General features: G+C 35.9%; 2 protein-coding genes and 1 long non-coding RNA gene across 3 annotated transcripts; all 3 read left to right on the top strand.

The window, feature by feature from the left end:
* Positions 1–482: 482 nt before the first annotated feature.
* On the top strand, positions 483–7,403 carry LOC147293515 (FGGY family of carbohydrate kinase). The gene is made up of 15 exons (XM_086233780.1): positions 483–718; positions 1,121–1,200; positions 1,431–1,548; positions 1,694–1,872; positions 2,170–2,252; positions 2,369–2,553; positions 3,757–3,818; positions 4,013–4,121; positions 4,218–4,337; positions 4,507–4,626; positions 4,747–4,867; positions 4,960–5,116; positions 5,919–5,991; positions 6,450–6,577; positions 6,916–7,403. The coding sequence occupies exons 1-15, from the start codon at positions 499–501 to the stop codon at positions 7,036–7,038; spliced, it is 1,878 nt and encodes a 625-aa protein (XP_086089906.1). The 5' UTR covers positions 483–498; the 3' UTR covers positions 7,039–7,403.
* A 1,973-nt stretch (positions 7,404–9,376) lies between these two features.
* Positions 9,377–13,569, top strand: LOC147293514 (uncharacterized). Its single transcript, XM_086233232.1, has 2 exons — positions 9,377–12,413; positions 13,206–13,569. Exons 1-2 carry the CDS (start codon positions 9,401–9,403, stop codon positions 13,544–13,546), a joined length of 3,354 nt encoding a protein of 1,117 aa, XP_086089358.1. The 5' UTR covers positions 9,377–9,400; the 3' UTR covers positions 13,547–13,569.
* A 6,565-nt stretch (positions 13,570–20,134) lies between these two features.
* Positions 20,135–22,178, top strand: LOC147293513 (uncharacterized). Its single transcript, XR_015120589.1, has 3 exons — positions 20,135–20,642; positions 21,526–21,587; positions 21,851–22,178. It is a non-coding gene; the product is annotated as an uncharacterized LOC147293513 (long non-coding RNA).
* The last annotated feature ends 484 nt before the right edge of the window (positions 22,179–22,662 follow it).

Raw genomic sequence — 22,662 nt, 5'->3', positions numbered from 1 at the left:
AAAAACACTAAATCCTAAGATCTAGATCATAATTCAATTGGTAAAAACATTAACTTTGTCTATTTTGAAGACGAAAATCTCAAGTCTAATTAAGTATTGTATTTTCATAATAATTGTAATCAAGTCCAAAATATTAATCCCATCGATTTTAAACACGGAAATTCAAAGTGGCACGCACATTAGCCTTGTTTATTCAAAGTGAAAATGTTTAAAATGCTCATGCACGATCCAAACACGTGCGTGCTAGGCTGGATTTTCGTTTTCACAATTAAGAAGGACAACAGTTTGCCACGTAACTAAAATTACTAAAATTGAAATTTTATGATGAAAGTAAAAAATGACAGAAACCACAAGAGGAGCAAAATTATGATTTGGCTAATCTTATTAATTATCAGGAAAAGGAGATCACTACGAGGAATAGTCAGCTAATCATCCTATTTGTCAAACCAAACCCAGAAAGAAACAAAGAAAGCGAAAGAGAGAAAAAGGCAAAAAGCTATGTCTGGTATAAGAAGGGGTTGGTCCGATTCAACGCCACTAATTCGCCAACAACAATCACTCAAACAACAGCCATATCCCTCCTCCTCAAACACTTTTCCGTACTCTCCAGCCTCTCTCGAGATGACGACGACGACCTCCGCCGTCCCAACCGCCACCGCCGCCGCCGCCCGCTCCGTCTTCCTCGGCATCGACGTCGGCACCGGCAGTGCCCGCGCAGGTCCCGCCTCACCTCTCCCTCTTTCTATATAATTTCGAAAAAACCGATAAAACACAAAATTCGTCGATGTATATATATATGATTTTCACGGTGATATAGGACATTCTCCAATTGAAAATTTGCACATGTATATATGTATATGTATCTTTGCATTTTCGTCTATATATTGAAAGTTAATAAGCTCAAGCAGTCAAAAATTTGAGAATTATAGTCGTGGCGATTTAGCGGCGATTTTTGCTGCGGCACTAGGTGAGAGTTGGTTAGTTGTCTTAGTGTATGTATATGCATAATGCATGTGAGTCTGTCAGTTTTTTGTGTGTGTATATAGTTTTGGTGTGAAGAATCAGTGTGTTGCAGTGGTTGAGTTGTGCAATTTTGTGTTCTAATTGGTGCTGCATGCAGGTCTATTTGACGAGAAAGGGAAGCTTCTAGGTTCTTCTAGCAGTTCGATACAGATTTGGAAGGACGGTGATTGTGTGGAGGTAATGCCGAAGATGTGAATTTTTTCAGTACTTGTAGTTGCTAATGAACTTGGTGTTAAATTTAACCTGGCATGTTGGCAGACTAACTTATAGACTTGTAGTGGCGACTTTACACCTGCTAGTCCGCTACAATATGTAGAAGAGATTATAAGTGCTGGATAAAGTGAACGGTTTTTAAAGTATGTGGCATTTGAATGATCACTTGTACCTTTTTTTCTTCTCCGAATTAGCAATCTTCAACAGATATTTGGCATGCAATAAGTGCTGCTGTGAAAGCAGCGTGCTCCCTTGCGAAAGTTTCCAAGGAAGAAGTGAAGGGTCTGGGGTTTGCGGCTACTTGTTCACTTGGTATGTAACTTTACGTTTATGTCTTACCAAACTATTCTAAGGAAGAACATTTGTTTTGTAAGCTGCTTTGTTTATTATATACACAATGGAAAGGATGGAAACTATTCATATTCAGTAATCAGTACAAGATGGTTTCTCTTTGCAGTTGCAGTGGATGCTGATGGCTCTCCTGTTACGGTTTCTTGGAGTGGTGATTCAAGAAGAAACATAATAGTATGGATGGACCACAGAGCTGTAGAACAAGCCGAAAGGATCAATGCGCGTAACTCAACCGTATTGCAGTACTGTGGTGGAGCTCTTTCCCCTGAGATGCAGCCTCCAAAGGTACTTACACAGCTAGTCTGGTCATAGCATGGTTTTCTTTGTTGTGCAGCTATACAACTCCTCAATGAGTTATTTCTTTGTTTCAATCATGTACATGTATGTATAAAGTTTTGTATAGGAGGGCTATAAATGTACCTTTATAGATCTATTAGTGATGTAGTGAACATGCTAGTTTATTTTATATATAAAGTATGAAATATTGTGTTAATTTTTTCTTTTCCTATGGGTTCTTTTTTACTCTATACATTTTTTTTTTTTTTTTTATCAAAGATAAAAATTTAAAAATATCTTTTGCAGCTTCTGTGGGTGAAAGAAAATCTTCCCGATTCTTGGTCAATGGTCTTCAGGTGGATGGACTTGAGTGATTGGTTATCATACAGGTACTTGAATCTGCCAGCCAGTCATTTGATATGTGAACCTTTTCTAAACTCCAGGTTGTACAAGTCAAGTTCGACTTCAATTTATTGAATAATCTGATATTTTTGCATATCTTCAGGGCCACAGGAGATGATACACGGAGTCTCTGTACCACAGTGTGCAAATGGACATATCTTGGTCATGCACATATGCAGCAAAACAATGAGAAAGATTCTCGAGATATGGAAGCTTGTGGATGGGATGATGATTTCTGGGAGGAGATTGGATTGAATGATCTTGTAGATGGGCATCATGCTAAGATAGGTAAATGTTGTAGAGCTAAGTTCTCTTTATGTATCTTCTCGATGATGGGAAATGTAGAATCCTGACAATTTTCTCATGATTGACATTTTGACAATTTTCTCTGAATTTAACAAGATCTTAAATTCTTGTGGCTTTTGTCATTTATTTTTGGTGAGCATATTACTGTTTGGTAGATTTCTTTAGATGAGAGAGAGTCCATCATTTATGTTCTATTAGATGCCTTTAAATTCACATGTCCTTCCTGCGTTGTTTGAATAAGGTGAGGAATTTTAATGTTTTCGATTTGTTGAACTCCTCGAACTTTGGTATGATCAAGTGTACATTTCCTTATTCCTTTCAGATACCCTTTAACTGCTAAAAGCTTGTGATGCATTTTTCCCTAAATGATTTCTGAATTACGGTATATGTTCCAATGTTGACTGGCTGATAAGTTTGTAGTAAGTCTTAACTTGTGTTTTTGTAGTTAACCTGGTTCTGTAGTACCGTAAATTGCAAAGGGAGGTCTTATTGGTATTGTATATGTGGTGACAATTGCTTCTAAGTCATCATATTTTTAAAAGATCTTTATCCCAATATGGCTATGTTTATACTGGACCAGTGAAATTATGCATTTGCATGTGCATACCCCTATTTTTGAATTGTTTAAAATTATTCTCTAGCGCCAATACTCTGTCAAGTTATAGAAGCTTTGCATTTGAGTATGAGAGTTTAGATCATTGTTTTGTCAATGTTACATGAACCTTTAGTAGTGCAACTGAATATGATTGCTTATTGTTTAAGAGAGAAGCTCTTTCTTTAATTTGATGCTTTGTATGAGCCTTCTCACGTATTTTGCAACAACATATTATACAAAATACTCAAACACACATAATTTGATTTTGTAGCAATGAAAAATAAAGTGACATTTTGTAAGCTGATCCAAATATCTGGTCTTGAATTCTTCTCCCATTCGGTATTGAGGTTTCTGATAACTTATTAGTTATTCAATATTGATTTTCTGTACATAAACTTCAACTAAACTCAACTCTACTCAACTAAGCCTTAATCTGAAAGTAGTTCAGGTTAGCATAAACATACAAGTCCATTTGAGTGTATTGATGATTTATTATTCATATCTTGGTTATTGTGCCAACTCTTTAAAAATGCTTTGTGTTCCAATTTGGGGGACTTTTAGATCCAGTTAGTAACTTGAGATTGAAACAGGACGAAGTGTAGCATTCCCTGGCCATCCTCTGGGTTCTGGTCTCACAGCAGCTGCTGCGAAGGCAAGATATTTTGTACTGAAGATTTCACATTGATTTCAAGTGGCGCTCCCTTGAGGTCCATTGCGCATTTGTTTAGTTGAAAGAATATGAGCTCATCTTTTTTTCGGTGGGCTTTGGAGCGTGATTCAACATGATATTTTTGACTCCTATGTTATGGTTAGTCTTTTATTTTTCAAAGTAATTTGAATTTCCAGGAACTAGGTCTTGTAGCAGGAATTCCTGTTGGGACTTCGCTCATTGATGCTCATGCCGGTGGTGTGGGGGTAATGGAAAGTGTGCCTGTTTCAGATTCTGAGCCTAAAGGTTGTGAAGGCTTATCCGTTTTCTTTTTTAGTTATTCTAATTAAGTTGCATAGCTTAAAGGTGACGTATTCTTTAAAAAAACTGGCATATGTTCAGAGTCTGGTAAGGAAGCTCTAATGCATCGCATGGTGTTAGTTTGTGGAACTTCTACTTGCCATATGGTTGTATCACAGAACAAGCTTTTCATTCCAGGGGTCTGGGGTCCGTACTGGTCAGGTAATGGATTTAGTGCATCTTATTCTGTGTCATTTAAATATTAATTGTATCATGTAATGGCCACCTTTTTAAAAACCTTTTATCCTTAAAAGAGAATTTTTCAGTAGTTGCACCATTGTTAATGCTTCATACATAATTTAATTACTCTTTTTATTTTTAACATGTTCAGCTATGATACCTGAACAGTGGCTCACAGAAGGTGGTCAGAGTGCTACTGGTGCATTATTGGATTACATAATTGAAAATCATGTTGCTTCTCCTCACCTTGCAAATCGTGCTGCTTCTCAACGTGAGATTCATTGCTCAACTTATGCTAATTTCTGTACAAAGATAAATGGGTTGAATGCCTTCCATGTACACTTCTAACTTAAGTTGATCTCTCTCTCTCTCTCTCTCTCTCTCTCTCTAGGGATTTCTGTGTTTGAACTTCTGAACAAGATGTTGGAAACTATGAAGCTTGATCAGGAACGTCCATTCCTTGCTTCTTTGACTGAAGATATGCATGTTCTTCCTGATTTTCATGGGAACAGGTATATCTTTATATGTTAAAGCTGGACAACACTTGCCATAGTTCCTCAATTTCTTTTCCAAAAATTAAGCCTCTAAGTTTGTGATGGCTCAGGTCGCCAATTGCAGACCCAAAAGCCAAAGGAGTGATCTGTGGCTTAACACTTGATACAAGTGAGAAGCAGTTGGCTCTTCTGTACCTTGCTACAGTACAAAGTATTGCATATGGTACACGTCACATTGTAGAGCACTGCAATGCCCATGGTCACAAAGTAAGAATACACGCTTCTCAATTCTCTTATTCTATACATCAATTTCTTAATAGATAAGTTCAAAAAGTGGCTTACCTTATAATATCTTTAATTTATTTACAATGTTTTCCTCTCATTCAGAAGTTTCACTTTTAACTCCCAATTTTTGAACCCATAATTTTTGTTACCTCAAAACTAATGTTACTCTTCTTTATATAACCATCCCATTTTCCCTTAAATTTCTTATGTATCTGATTTATAAAATCATATAATTTTTAATTTGAACTTTCTATATATGACATGTAATATTAATAGGTTATATTATATAAGTGAAAATTTATTAAACTACATTTCTAAAAGAGTACCTGAAATGGCCAAAATGCTTAGAGAGCTTCCTTGAAGAAAAGGATCACATACTTCTGAGTAACCTGTATGCTTGGTGATATAAAAGTAGGCATCAATTATGCTAATAAAAACTCTAGAAGTGGTGGTTTTAATTTTGTGTTTCTCCTGAAGAAATAGTATCTATTAAGAAGTTAATTTTGAGGAATTGTCTTTCTTCTACTCTTTTTCTTCTTTTCCCTTCATGTTACCTGCATGGGGGCTAGGAAAGAAAATATAACATGGTTTTGAAGGGTATTCAAAAGATAAAACAGAACTGTGCAAAAGTTACAAGAGGAAAGGAAATGATAGAACCTCTCAAAGTGTCATGGGAGTAGAGGCTACCAATTTAGGAGAGTAGAATGCCATTTAGCTAGTTTTAGCCAAATCTGCCATCACCTAACCCCTGCAACCTTTTGTGTAACTGTTTCTTCCTTTGCAGATTGACACAATACTAGCATGTGGAGGCCTTGCTAAGAACCCGCTATTCATTCAAGAACATGCAGACATAATCGGTCTCTCTCTCTCTCTCTCTCCAAGAACATCTAATACCCCATGCTCCTTTGTGTTTGTATGAACATGTGTTTTCATCTGTTTACTCTTTTTTTAATTTGTCTGTTTTGACGCTTTCCTTTTACAGAAAGCCTTTTTCTTGAAAATCAACTTCTATTTTGGTCGTTTTAAGATTTGTCTGACCCCTTCACTTTTATATTAATCTTATTGCAGAACCTATATTTGTTTCACTATGACTGGTTGTTTTGGTTTCTGAAATTAGTAATGTTTCTGTTCAATAACTGACTGGCTCTGTATGCTGAAGCTTTTTCCGAAAAATGTGAATACATGGTTGGTGCACCCACTGTGAAAGTGGATTGTCCAAAATAAACTTGAGGATAATAATTACCCTTTTTAGACAGAAGTTGAAGTCTTTGTTTTAGCATGCTCATAAACCTTGGATTGTTTATGATTCATACAGGTTGCCCTATAATTCTTCCACGAGAAAGTGAACCTGTGCTCTTGGGTGCTGCTATTCTTGGTGCTGTTGCTGCAAGGAAATATTGTAGTCTGCAGGAGGCCATGAAGGCCCTGAATGCAGCAGGCCAGGTAGTAATAATGAAGGACAAACTTATTTATTAATTAAGCAAACTGTTTACTCTGAGGGACAATATATAGGTCTGAATTGAAATCTCCCAACACTGGTCTTGGAAGTTCCAAACACCTTGTTGATTACCGTATCACGCTAGTCATTTATATAATTTTTGTGGGATGCTAAAAATGACAATTAAATATGATGGCTTTTAGCCTTTTAGGTGAACATTGTCATAGATGAATTTGTCTGTGGTGAACTGCCACCTCCCTGGATAAATGACCCTTTTGGAAATGGACTCTGGTGTCCCTTATTTTGTTTTCATTTTCAATATACTTTTTTCTGAATTGGGCAGGTCATCCATCCATCCAAAGACCCTAAGGTGAAGAAGTTCCATGATGCCAAGTACCGAATTTTTCGTGAGCTTTATGAGCAGCAGCAATCTCATCGTTCCTTGATGGCTCAAGCCTTGGCGTAGGTTATTGTGTTGCTTTGTTGATAACTGGTGGCAGTAGGATGGTCTTATGGCTTGATTGGTTTATTGCATGGTGCTTTCGATATTGGAAGAGAAAAGTGCTTGGCCTTTGTGAAGTTACATGCTTGAACAGAATACATATTCTTATGTAAATCCTTGACCCCAACTCATTAAGGAAGCTTTTCAAAACCCAAAAGGAATATACAGGTAAAGAAAATGATAACTAGTACAGAAATGTGTATAGGATCCGGCCAAGTGGCTTGTCAATGTCATTCATATTTGAAATGCTTTGACAGCCATGTACTTTCATAAAATGCTTTTGATATCAATAAAATTTGGGTAGCAAGAGTATCTCTACCTTTAAATGATGCACATAATCAAAGATTCAATCCTAAATTCTGAATGTTTAACAGTTTGCCCCATATGAATTCCTAGTCTATGTCATGCTACGGATTGACCTCCAAAACAATCGGCTGAAAGAAATATTCTCCTCTGCTAGCAAGTATTTTATTTTCTTCGATGAATTGGACGAATCATGTACTTCTAGAATCCATAACTCAGAATCTTAATTCGAGCAGATTTTTGGAACGTGTATGAAGGTAAAGAGAATTAGTGGTATCCCATGGGAAATTGGCAGTTCATGTGATACAAATTGAAATTTACTTTAGGGTTTTATTTTATAAGAAAATTTGGTGCCTTTCAAAATCGAGAACTCTTTCAGGTGACACCACTTGTACATGCGCAGGGGGGTCAAAGCCTGCCAAGCCGAACTGCAGAGGTCAAGACGGAGATGTAAATGGCTGTACGCTATATTTGAAGGGATGCCTAATGATGGACTCATCTCCAAGGTCAACTCCTCAAATCAAGCAGTACAAGGAAACGGAGTGTGTTGCTCTATATAAAGGGGTAGCTGATGATAAACTCATTTCGAAGAGCAAAACTTAAGCCTCTACCTTACATCCAAGCTCACCATTTCCCCTCATGTTGGTAACCTCTCCTTCCTAGCCTCACTTGATCTCCGAAATAACAGCTTCTTTGGGTTCCTGCCACATGAAATAAGTCGTTTACATCGCTTGAGGATACTTATACTGCAAGTTAACCAGTTGGAAGGAAACACCCCTCCAACTTTGCATCATTGTCAAAAGCTTGAAACCATATCCCTTGCATATATCAGGCTAAGCAGTCCTATACCTAAAGAAGATATGATTACTCCACACGTGACCAAATAAGAAAATTTAAACACTTAAATATCTTCATGTTCACCTTAACTGGGATTTTATTCAATTCAATAAATCCTTGTACAAAGCTTCACCAAACCAAGAAGGTCCAGAATGAGTATCTAACGAAGCATTAACACCATGATTAACACAAATTGAAGGCCAACATGGCAACCACCAATTCAGTTTCACGGGGTATAAAGGTATAGGAAGAAGTAGTTGTTGGGATTTTAAGCATTGTTTCCCTTTTCGGTACTATAGAAGAAAGTTTGAAATAAATGAAAATGTAAAAATAATTAATAAGAAAATGAAAATAAATATGTGGAGTTTGGTTCAATTAACCGCGGTTAATTGATGGTATACCATTACATCATGAAAAATTATCATCAACAAAATTCCAGAATTTATGTGGTGGAAACTGATTTAATTAATATCCACAAAAAAATAAGAAATTGATTTAATTAAGAGGGACTTACATCATAGGTTAAGGTCAAGGTCACGCAAGGACCCATATATATATATATATTAATGTTACTAAGCTGCACGTTTCTGTTGCATTTCCATTCAGCTTCTACAATATGGAAAAGATTGAACTTAAAGTATAATTGGAGCCAGAAAAAGTTGGAAATATATATGTGGGAATCAAAATATGGGGCCTATCAGATTGGACGTTGTATGTTGTATGTTGGACCTTTGTAAGACAAGGTTTATCAATCAAGCACTGTGAATTTGGACTTGAGCCAGAGTACTTGTTGACTGGGTTGATCTTTAAACAAATTAACTAAGATTTAGTCCAAGTTAACCAATCAATTTGAAAGACGTGTTCTCCACTACCTTAATAAAGTCGATTAGTACTTTTGCATGAAGCTATTTCCAAGTAAGTTTCCACAGGTTCTCTTCGATATGGACAAAGGAAACACCACGTACAGCTTCTCTTTCTTGATTACTCTGATTATTAGTCATACGTGGCCGGTCCCACTCATTGATTCAATCTTAATGCTGATCGGAGTGGAAGAAACACGGGTCAACTGCTGATTGATCAAGTCAAGCACCAGGAAATATGTGTGTGTATTTAAAGGATGGCTGATTGCTGATGATGCATGCACATTTCCACAACCAAAACTTGAGCCTTCAATTACCTTGCATGCATGCCCACCATGTTCATTCAAAACCCACAAATCCTCTTTCTTTTTGGAGTACTTGCATTGCTGCAGTACTCATGCTTCCCTCAGCTGGCCAAATCTTCAACTTCCAACTTCACTGATCAATCTGCTCTCCTTGCAATCAAATCTAAACTCACAGTTGACCCCACCAATACTATCTTGGGTGGTAATTGGACCACCAAAACAAGCTTCTGCAATTGGGTTGGGGTCTCTTGTAGTAGACACAGGCAAAGAGTCACAGCCTTGAACATTTCCTATATGGGTCTCCAAGGCACCATTTCCCCTCATATTGGCAACCTCTCCTTTCTCGTCTCACTTGATCTACAAAATAACAGCTTCTTTGGGGTCTTGCCCAATGAAATCAGTCGTTTACGTCGCTTGGAGATTCTTATGCTGCGATATAACCAGTTGGAAGGGAACATCCCTCCAACTTTACATCACTGCCAAAAGCTTGAAGTCATATCCCTTTATGGAAACAGGCTCGGCGGTCTTATACCTAAAGAGTTGGGTTCCTTACCCAGGCTTGAGAAATTACATCTTGGTGCAAACAATCTTGTGGGTGAAATTCCATCATCTTTGGGCAACATTTCAACATTAGAGGAATTGGAATTGAGCACAAATGGCCTCACAGCAGGGCCATTCCCTTCTGCTCTCTTCAATCTTTCATCTCTAGTTCGTTTATCTCTGGCTAAAAATAACATTTCAGGAACTCTGCCAGTGGATCTTTGCCGTCATTGGCCTAATATTCAATACATTTCACTTGGAAGAAACAAACTCAGTGGCCAGATCCCTTCAACAATTAATCAATGCAGAGAGATTGGGGTCCTCTCTCTACCATACAATATGCTTTCCGGAAGTATTCCAGAAGAAATTGGGAGTTTACAAAATCTTGAAAAGCTTTATCTTGGTGCTAATAGATTGACTGGCACTATACCTCCCACAATAGGTAACTTGTCAAACTTGAAAGTTTTTGATATAATATCCAATTACATTACGGGAAGTATTCCGAGGGATTTGGGGCGTCTTTCTAATCTACTTGCATTGAAGATTGGTAAGAATAACCTTACTGGTGAAATACCTCATGAAATTTTCAACATCTCCTCCTTCCAAATTTTCTACGCATCAGAAAACTCCCTTACTGGAACTTTCCCATCATACACTAAAGTTTACCTTCCTAACATTGAATTGCTTTATATTTCTTTAAATCAAATTACTGGATATATCCCATCCTACTTTTCAAATTTTACTAAGCTTAGAGAGCTTGATGTTTCTCTAAACTTACTCTATGGACCAATACCCATGAATCTTGGGAGCATAAACCACCTCCAAGAACTTTTTCTGGGAGGGAATAAGTTAACAGGAGATCCTGGAGTTCCTGAACTTAGATTCCTTTCTTCTTTATTTAATAGCAGTTCGCTGGAACTTTTAACTTTGAGTGAAAATCCGCTAAATGGCATCATACCTGAAACCTTTGGGAGCTACTCTTCTTCCCTCCAATTATTTTACGCACGAGGGTGCCAAATCAAGGGTCATATACCCAAGACAATTGGTTCCATGAAACAATTGACCACCTTTTACCTGTCTTACAACAATATAAGTGGAAAAATTCCATCATCAATTGGAAGATTGGAGATGTTGCAGAGATTGTATCTTGACAACAACAATATTACAGGTTTCATTCCAGAAGAGCTTTGTCTTCTCAGGAACCTGGGAGAAATATCACTAGAATATAATAAAATTGCTGGACTGATCCCAAATTGCATAGGAAACCTTAGTTTTCTTCAAAAAGTTTTCCTAAATTCCAATAGACTCAATTCATTAATACCGGTGAATGTATGGAGCCTTGAGAGTCTCTTGTTCTTAAACTTGTCATCCAATTCTTTCAGTGGATACTTGCCTCCAACCATGAAAAGGTCGAATGCAATTCAAATGATAGATATATCTTGGAACCAAATCACAGGGAACATTTCAAGCAACATAGAAGCTTTTCAAAGCCTAAACTCCCTAAATTTGTCAAACAACTTGATTTTAGGGTCTATTCCTAAGAATTTGGGTGATATGAAAGGGTTGGAGTTTTTGGACCTCTCACACAATAATCTTTCTGGCACAATACCAAAGTCTCTTGAAGAACTCAAATATCTCAAGTATTTGAATTTCTCTTTTAATCAGCTCTCTGGAGAGATTCCTTCAAAAGGACCTTTTGTCAACTTCACTTCCATATCATTTTTGGAGAACAGAGCACTTTGTGGGAGACCAGTTTTTGGAGTCCCACCTTGCGAAACTCGTGGCACTCAAAAATCCAAGAAAACATATCTTTTTCTCAAATATGTTCTTCCAGCCATTTCATCAATAATCATCCTCATAGCTCTCATTTATATGGTGACACGATACCGGAAAAGAAATGTAGCCACTGCAAGTTCAATTGAAGAGTTAACAAAAAAAGAGCATGAAATGATATCATATCTAGAACTCCGTCGTGCTACAAATGACTTCAGTGAAAGCAACTCATTGGGAGTGGGAAGTTTTGGCTCTGTGTACAAGGGGATTCTCTCTAATGGGACAACTGTTGCTGTCAAAGTTCTAAATTTGCAGATGGAGGGTGCCATTAAAAGTTTTGAAGCAGAATGCAACGTATGGCGGACAATCCGGCATAGAAATCTTGTCAAGGTCATAACTACGTGCTCAAGCCCTGAGGTAAGAGCTTTGGTGCTACAATATATGTCCAATGGAAGCCTTGAGAGGTGGTTGTACTCGCACAACTACTGTCTGAATCTTCTACAAAGAGTAAATGTGCTGGTGGATATTGCAACTGCATTGGAATATCTGCATCATGGTCAGTCAGAAGTTGTGGTTCACTGTGATTTGAAACCTAGCAATGTTCTTCTTGATGAAGACATGGTTGCACATGTGGGAGATTTTGGTCTTGCAAAAATTTTAGCAAAAAACAAGGATGCAACACATACCAAAACCCTTGGTACGCTTGGCTATCTTGCACCAGGTAAATCCATTACGTTTATTGCTGTTAATTTAAATCAGCATAGTAATTTTGCTTGTCTTAGTAGGACACTTTATAGATGCAGTACTATATTTACATTGAAAACCAAGTAAATTATTTACCAAAAAGATCTAAAATCATGAAATTATTCCTATAAGAATGTCAGAAAAATTATGATGGCTTGGTTTCGTTAGATGGTCACTAGTTACTTGTTTTGTGTCTTGTTAGTGCTCTGTCTTTTTGTTTCTTGTTCTGTGTGCTTTTTGTGCACAAACATTTTAGATACTGTGGTATGTTGTAAATGAGGATAGCAGAGCATAGTGGAGACTCGGGGGAAAATATTTGGACTAGAAAATCAGGAAATATTTGTGTATGATTGAAAACGAAGTGCTTATACTTTAGTGTAGATATTTCTGTCTTTAAAGTAATCTGTTCAGTTTTACTTCTCTGTTTGTCTGGTACCCAGTGGAACGAATGCCTACAGGTAAACTGTTCAGTTTTACTCTCTGACAATCTATTTCCTTAAAATCACAAGTGACATTTGATGTAGGTATTAAAGGAAATAAACAAAAAGTGACTTTTATCAATCTTTACAAATTACTAGTTAAATCTTCTAAATCTACTGAAAGTAAGTGCAATTAATCATTCTTGTTAAAAAGCATCGTGACATTTGAATTTGCATGTGGGTATATGTCTGAAAGGTTTGCATTTGAATTTGCATCGTGACATTTGAATTTGCATGTGGGTATATGGTTTAATAATGCTATAGTTTCCCAACTACTGTGATTTTGGCAGAGTATGGTTCGGAAGGAAAAGTGTCTGCCAAGGGTGATGTTTATAGTTTTGGAATTATGTTGTTAGAAATTGTCACAAGAAAGAAACCCACAGAAGAAATGTTTTCTGGAGAACTGACTTTGAGGCAATGGATAAATGCGTCACTTCCAGAAACAATAATGAATGTCGTGGACAATGGTTTATTGAGTGTAGAAGGTGGAAGAGATGTATCTGTCCTGCAGAGGATCCTTTCGTCCATCATGGAGTTAGGCTTGATGTGTTCTATGGACTCGCCAGAAGAACGAATCGACATTAAAGATGTGGTGGCCAAGCTTAACAAAATCAAAATGGCGCTTCTTTAAGACACAATGTACCATGGTGTTTGAGATTATTGTTCGGGAATTTTATGTGAATGCACACCAATAATTGTTAAAACTCGTTCTGCATTAGTCTCTTGTAAAGGTAACTTTGTACTTTGGTTTGCGTTTCTTATTAAACCAATTATGTATGCTTTTCTAATGTTATGGTTAATCAATGCGTGGAAGTAGAAGTACAAATTTTTCTCTAAGTGGTTTATTTATTCATAACTCGCCATATGTGAATGCCAAAAGCCCAAAACTTCCATACAGAACAAAAATCAAGACACATTCTTTGACCATGAAAACAGTGAACTGGACTTTCTTGAGTAGGTGATGATCTCTATAAAAAGTTATTCCAAGTCATGCAAGCAATTTACAGAGCACCTAGATAAACAATGTAGAAATTAACTTACTTTAGAATGATCTTGGAATGAGATTTGGTACTACAATGGAATATCAATGAAATGGAAGTGTATGAATGATCTAGGGATCTGTGCTATATTGTATTGTACTTGAGTAACACTACAACAAATATGTGTTAAAGCCACTTTGAATTGAAACTGGATTGAAATTAGTGACAATTGACATTTTTGGAGTCACCGATTAATATTTTGGTTTGTTTTAAAAATTATGGTGAAAAAGACGGTTGCTTTAGGTCCCACTAATTTGTACAATAGTTGACTAATTAATAAGTGGCATGATAAACATTGAAATAAAAAAAAATTAGTAGGATAATTATTCATTTCCCAATCCAAATCCAACCAAAAGAGACAAAGGGTGAGATTAATAAAATTTGATAAATTATTATTTCCCACTTAAGACTCAAACTATAGAAGTAATAGTTACAAATCTCCACTATTTGTGAAATTCCTTACCCATTTCCAATAAATATAACACTATTAGACCATTGCCACTAAACATAACCTTAGCTCATTTCCACTAGCTAGGGGTGTGTTTTGGAAATGAGGGAACAGAAATAGGGTATTTCAATTCTAATCCAAAAAATTTTGGAATGAAATTTTTATTCCAAAAAATCGGAATTTCAACATCTCATTCCAATTTGGAATTTTCAAATTTCTTTGATTTTTTTGGAATATTATATTTTCGGAACTTTCAGATAATGATGAAATTAATTGCCCCTGATTAAAAAAAAAATTACAAGTACAAAATGGTGAGTGTTTTTGTTAGAATTTATATTATTATGATACACATATATTTATAATATACATATGTTTATAATTAGTCATCTGTTTTTAATATATATGTATGTGCATGTTTGAAACAAATAAAAAATTATTGAAACATATAGTAGAAAACTAAAAAAATGATAAAATATTTAATATAAATACAAAATAAATTTGGCATAATTTATGAAATATTGGATCAGAATGCCTTAGAAATTTTTGGCATAATTTATATAAACATTCCAATTCCAATCCAATTAGTTTTTTCTGAATTTTTGGATTTTGGCATTTTTCAGATTTCGGATTTGAATCAAGCTCCCAAAATTGGAAATTTTCGAATTGGAATCGGTCGGATTCGGATTTTCCAATCCAAATCACACCCCTACCACTAGCCCATTCCCATTAAAAAAAAGCTCTAAATACTTATTATAGAAAATTTTGAAATTATTTCCTATTATATATTTCATTAAAATTATTTTTCTATGAAATTATAAAATTGATTGTTTTAAAAAGAAATGCTTTTATAAATTGGTTTAAGGTTTTATTTTGACAAAATTAAATGTTTAGATTTTAAACGATCTTTTGATCTAGTTGGATAGGGCTCGAAAGTAGACACGAAGAAGACGTGAAACGGAGCTACGACCATCAAGTTTCAGGTATTTCAAGTTAAATGGAAATTTTGTAAATTCGTCAGCTAGGGTTTTACTATAAAACCTAACTTCAGCATTTTTTTTCTCATTTTCCTCCTCAGTAGCCGCACACCCCCTTCTCTATCTCTTCTCTCTCCTCTGCCGTGAGCTCTTTCCGACCATCTTTTCATCGTCCAGTAGCCAACGCCGGCGACATGGACCCCAACTAACTTGTCTCTTCCTTATCTCTGTATTCCTGCCTTTTGATTGCCTAACAACCTAATGAAAACATAGATTTAAACCGAACCTGAACCGACCTTCTTCTCCGATGGGTCACTAATTCCGGCGACCTCTTGCCATCGAGTGGGTCCTGAAATCTTCCCCTGGGTGAGATGAGTTCAATAGTGTAAACACCCAGCCGATTCAGCCGCCGTACGTGGTGGTTCGAAACCCTAACAGCCCTAACCCTTCTCCGTTGTTTCTGGCGATCTAGGCGGCGAATTCCCACGATCTTCATCGAGATTTACTCCTTTCCTCTGTTTTCATTATAATCTTTTTTCCTTATAATTTTTCTTTGTTCTCATTAAACTTCTATGTTTTCATTATAATTTTTTTTTTTTTTTCATTTGCAGGTCTTTACTCTCTAGATCGATTTCTGATGTGGTATGGTTGTTTTTGTAATATTTTTTAGTTATTTGCAAATTGTACAAATCTATTTTAGGGTTTAGTGCAAGTCAATTTTTCGATTATAGTATGGTTGTGGAATTAATTTCTGTGCAATATTGGTTAAGAAACTCTCTTTTGTATAGTATAGTATAGTATAGATTTCGCATAGTAAAGTTGGTTGAGAAACTCTCTTTTGTATTGTGGGTATGTTGGTGATGGTTGATGTAATGTAGATGGCAGGTTTCATCGCCTAAAGTGTGTGAAATTTTTTGCGCTAGCCTCTCCCGCCAATTTTTTGAGTGAAATTTTTACCCTTGGGCGACGAAATAAGGAAATTATTTCGTCGCCCAAGATCCCTTTAGGTGACAAAATTTAAGACATGAATTTATTTTGCAAATTATAATTTAAATAAGTGTTTTTTTTTTTTTACAAATAAGTGTTTTTTGTATTTAAAATATATATAATAAATCATTATAAGATTATAATATACTTAATAATATGCAATAGGATTCTAAATTTTAACTTAATTACTAAATTATATTATAATGTTAAATATATAGGAATATTAAATATATTAAAAATTTCACAGTTTCTTAATTTCTACATCTCCGATTGAGCTAATTTTTTGCATAGATGATCCTTGAGTGGGAAACGAAAAAATGAACGGTTCAGATCGTTAAAACACGATCGATATATGACCATCTACATATAAATGAACGGTTTCGACACTTGAAGAGTATAATTCTATTAACTATTTTGTTCAAACCTTGTCGTTTCAATAATTGGGAAGACCACAACGTGATTTCAATTATCGGAGCCGTTCATTTTCTATGTTCATACTCAAATAGCATCCTTGCAAAAAATCGGCTCAATCGAAGCTCATATACACATCCGATTATCATTATAAAAATCACGATCGTTCATTAATTCGATCACTGTGACCTAACTTCTACATCTTCGATTGAGCTAAATTTTTGTAGGGATGATATTTGAGTATGGAACTAAAAAATGAACGGTTAGAATTGTTGAAAACACTATCGCATCGTATTCTTATACAGAAATATAAATGCGCATAAAAAATGAACTGGACTTTGGACGACGAATATATAGATTCGTCGTCCAAAGTGACTTTAGTCGAGGTATCTATAAATTCGTTGCCCAACGTCACTTAAGGCGAGAAATAATTTCATCGCCTAAAGTAACTTTGGGTGACGAATCTGCAGATTCGTCGCCCAAAGTATGATCCTAATACCATTTTTTACAAATTTATAATTTATATTTAGTATTTAAAAAAAATATATAATAAATCATTATAATAAGATTGTATTCTTAATAATATATAATAGGATTCTAAATTTTAACTTAATTACTAAATTATATTTATAATTTTAAATATATAGAAATATAAAATGTATTAAAAATTTCATAGTTTCCTAACTTCTACATCTCCGATTGAGCTAATTTTTTGCATGGATGATCCTTGAGTGGGAAACTAAAAAATGAACGGTTCGGATCGTTGGAACACGATCGATATATGACCATCTACATATAAATGAACGGTTTCGACACTTGAATATAATTCTATTAACTATTTTGTTCAAACCTTGTCGTTTCAGTAATTGTGAAGACCACAATGTGATTTCAATGATCAGAGCCGTTCATTTTCTTTGTTTATACTCAAAGATCATCCTTGCAAAAAATCGGCTCAATCGAAGTTCATTTACCCATTCGATTATAATTATAAAAACCACGATCGTTCATACACCCTAAACGCTAAACCTAACTTTTATATCTTTGATTGAGATAATTTTTTGTATGGATGATCTTTGAGTGGAGAACTAAGAAATGATCGATTCAAATCGTTAAAAACACGATAGAAATGTGAGCTTCTATATATAAATATACTTGAAGAGTATAATTCAATTAACTCTTTCGTTAAAACCTTGTTGTTATAATAATTGTGAAGACTATAACGTAATTTCAACGATTTGAGCCGTTCATTTTTTAATTCCCCACTCAAAGATCATCCTAGGAAAAATTGGTCAAATCGAAATTCATCTACCAGTTCAATTAGCATTAGAAAAACCACGATCATTCATAAGTTTGACCATCGTTACCTAACTTATACATCTCTGAGTGAAGTAATTTTTTGCAAGGATGATCTTTGAGTGAGAAACTAAAAAATGAACGGTTCGGATAATTGGAAACATGATCTAAATGTGAGCTTCTACATATAAATACACTTGAAAAATATAATTATATTAAACTTTGTCGATTCAACAATTGTGAAGATTACAATGTGATTTCAATGATCGGAGCCGTTCATTTTATTCATTTATACTCAAAGATCATCCCTACAAAAAATTGACCAAATCGGAATTAATCTACTCGTTCGATTAGTATTAAAAAATCCACAATCGTTCATAAGTTCAAGCACCGTTACCTAACTTCTACATCTCCAATTGAGCTAATTTTTTATAGGAATGATCTTTGAGTGAAGAATTAAAAAATAAATGATTCGGATCGTTGGAAACACGATCACATCCTATGTTATTACATACATCAAATTGTACATAAAAAAAGCGTTGGGACTTTGGGCGAAGAACTGCAAGTACAAGAAAGAGAATTTGTGGGTTTTGCATAAACATTGTGGGCATATCATGCAAGGTAATTGAAGGCTCAAGTTTTGCTTGTGGAAATGTGCATGCATCATCAATCAGCATTCAACCATCCTTAAATACATACACTAGATCATTTCCTGGTGCTTGACTTGATCAATTAATCAGCAGTTGACCCTTCAACTCCCATCAGTCATGATTAGTGGTATAATTAATGGCATGACTTGAACCGTCTTTTGTGTATAGATCAACCATATTTTTAGAGTGCCTATATATATATATATGTATATCAGGCTCCTTCTGTTGAGGTATACCTCAACTTATTTATGTTGAGGTATATCCTGTTAGGGTCAACTGCTGATTGATCAAGTCAAGCACCAGGAAATGTGTGTGTGTATTTAAAGGATGGCTGAATGCTGATGATGCATGCACATTTCCACAACCAAAACTTGAGCCTTCAATTACCTTGCATGCATGCCCACCATGTTCATTCAAAACCCACAAATCCTCTTTCTTTTTGGAGTACTTGCATTGCTGCAGTACTCATGCTTCCCTCAGCTGGCCATATCTTCAACTTCCAACTTCACTGATCAATCTGCTCTCCTTGCCATCAAATCTAAACTCACAGTTGACCCCACCAATACTATCTTGGGTGGTAATTGGACCACCAAAACAAGCTTCTGCAATTGGATTGGGGTCTCTTGTAGTAAACACAGGCAAAGAGTCATAGCCTTGGACCTTTCCTATATGGGTCTCCAAGGCACCATTTCCCCTCATATTGGCAACCTCTCCTTTCTCATCTCACTTGATCTACGAAATAACAGCTTCTTTGGGGTCTTGCCCAATGAAATCAGTCGTTTGCGTCGCTTGGAGATTCTTATTTTACAAAGTAACCGGTTGGATGGAAACATCCCTCCAACTTTAGATCGTTGCAAGAAGCTCAAAACCATATCCTTCGCAGCAAACAGGCTAAGTGGTCAAATACCTAAAGAGTTGGCTTCCTTACCCAGGCTTCAGAAATTATATCTTGGAGCAAACAATCTTGTGGGTGAAATTCCATCATCTTTGGGTAACATTCCAACATTAGAAGAGTTGACTTTGAGCACAAATGGCTTCACAGGGTCATTCCCTTCTGCTCTCCTCAACCTTTCTTCTCTAGTTCTTTTTTCTCTAGCTAAAAATAACATTTCAGGAAGTCTGCCAGTGGATCTTTGCCATCATTGGCCTAATATTCAAAAACCTTCGCTTTCGTTCAACGAACTCAGTGGCCAGATCCCTTCGACAATTGATCAATGCAGAGAGATTGGGGTCCTCTCTCTATCATACAATATGCTTTCCGGAAGTATTCCGGAAGAAATTACATTTTGGCACTATACCTCCCACAATAGGTAACTTGTCAAACTTGAAAGCCTTTGGTATTGGTAACAATTACATTTCGGGAAGTATTCCAAGGGATTTGGGGCGTCTTTCTAATCTATTTGAATTGAACGGGAATTCTAACATGACTGCAGGCATTAGATGCCTTTAAGCTCTTGACCGTTAGATCAGTAAATGTTGATCTAACGGTTAAGAAAAAAACTTATGGGCCAGCAGGTAGCATGTTAATGAGATGAGAGAGAAAGTGAGCTAATATACAGGGTTAGCACTTATCAGGTAGCCTTTCACGAAAAAACCCAGACTTCCACAGGGGCAGAGCTGAGCTCAGTGCACAACCCAGCAGGGGCAGAGCTGAGCTCAGTGCACAACCCAATCCGAGATCCATCCACACTTCCAGAGGGACAGAGCTCACTTCACAAAGAATCAATTTAATGGGTACATCGAGACTTCCACAGGGGCAGAGCTGAGCTCAGTGCACAACCCAATCCGAGATCCATCCACACTTCCAGAGGGACAGAGCTCACTTCACAAAGAATCAATTTAATGGGACAGAGCTCAACCACGAATTGCACATCCATCACACGAATTGCTCACTCCTTCCTCTGTTGTGCTCTGTTAATTTAAGGTATTTTGCACTATGGGTTTGGTATGGTCTTGACGTTTTCCCATTTAATTTGAAGATTTGGCTTAAAATTGTTATTGGGGTATGGGTTCATGTGGATAGTTTTGATAATTGTTCGATTTCAAGGTATGGATATATTTAGGGATTTCAGGACATTTGCATGCAAAACGCTATAAATGCTTATGACTGCTCATGTCTTTTTGGAATGTGTGTGTGTGTATGTGTGTGCTATTTATCTACTAATAAGTCTCTGCTGCATTGATTAAAAGAAAGAATATACATGTATCTTTCCTGTGCCAATCTGTAATCTGCATGACTTTATCTAGACATCATAATGTTGACCTTAAGTTTTAACCGGATTATTAGAAAGATACTTATATCATCAATACATGTACCTTACAAACCATACTAAAAACCAGTCTTTTAGTGGAAGAATAGTGATTGCATTACTAGATAAGCTTGTCATGTGGTGTTTCTCTGTAGTCTTTATAATAGTCTGCAATATGTGTCTATTCTATGATGAATTGTGATGGAGATATGGTATCAGCTGCACTGGTCAAATTCATGACTAAAAATTGGAGTAGAGAGGTAGAGAAGAGAAAACGAAGGCCCTTCATCTGAGTTGTTGCTAAGAAATGGGAAGGTCACTAGTAATTCAGACTTTTTGCATGGACTTGGCAGCCGCTTTTGACTTTAACAACTAGAGACTAAATCTATTCCATGGTTAAAAATTTTGGGCATGGGTGTTCAGACAATATATGAGCATGAAATTCTTCCAGGGCACAATATATTCAAGTCTCCCACTTTAGCAAGTATATGCATGCTTACCACTTTTCTTTAGCAAGTATTTAGCATGCTTACCACTTTTCTTTTCTCTGTTTTTCAGAATTATTGACCAGCATGACAAACTGAGGAAAAGAAGCACAGAAGCTTATACCACCGAGATAAGTACTACTCTTTTATCCTTTTGTCTGGTATAACCTAAGTATCATATAGCAGATAACACTGAGAAGTTAAATCACACATTAATATTCCGATTTCTTTAGTAAATGTCACACAGTACTTTCTTACTTGTTTTGTTGCCATTTTCAGCAGTTATAATTGAATAATCATGTATCTTGTGCTATCTTATGTATTTCTTTGCTATCTCATGAAGTTTTTGAATTGGGATCTAAAAGGCACTATTATTGAAAACAAACTAATGCATGCAGATTGGGTTGGTAGTTCTGTTCGCTCAATGTATATCTTCATGTTAAAATTGTGTGAAGAAGCAACCTTGCCTCCAGACCTATTGCAGAGGCAGAGTATCTTGCCATTGTGTGGTCTGCAACATCTCAGCAATCAACACATGAAGATTGACTAGTATTTCATACCAAGTGTGTTCAAGCTAGTTGCTGATATTTTCCAAACCACTTCCAATGGTCCCATTATGTTCTCCAAGGATCAAAATTGGTCTCTGAAACTCTCCGTGCTTTTGGAACATGTATTTGAACAAATATTGATTAGTTAAATGAATGGATGAAATTTTTTATGAATGGATGGATTTTTGTTGAATGGATGGATTTTTATGAGAGAATGGAATATAAATAACATTTATAACATCCAAATCCCATTAAAAATTGACATGTATAATCTTGTTTATTTATATCAGTTTCAGGAGGTTTTATACATCGAAAAAACTTGATTACGATTTCCAATCTTGTTTTGGATATCAGTTGGGCTGAAAAAACAAATGGCATTTGCTTTGTTCTTTTGACAATTCATTCATTGCGTTTGATCTGTTTAAATGATTTTAAACGATTCGACAGGGACTGCTCAGGATCCCAATTATAACAGCATTATTCAATGATTAAAAAACAGAAAAAGGTTTTGGTTAATACATAAAGGGGCAGCAAAATACAAGCATGTGTATTGGCAAAATATGTATTGGCACTTTTGGGTACTTGATATTCAACAAATTTTACCCAACTCAAGAATGCCTAAAAATTTTGATACAATATTGATTAAAAATGTAAAACACATG

The sequence above is a fragment of the Dryas octopetala genome, chromosome 2, assembly GCF_963921425.1.
Source record: "Dryas octopetala chromosome 2, drDryOcto1.1, whole genome shotgun sequence".
NCBI classification, from domain to species: Eukaryota; Viridiplantae; Streptophyta; class Magnoliopsida; order Rosales; family Rosaceae; genus Dryas; species Dryas octopetala.
Note: the sequence above shows the minus strand (reverse complement) of the source record. Positions and strands in the feature narration are given on the sequence as shown.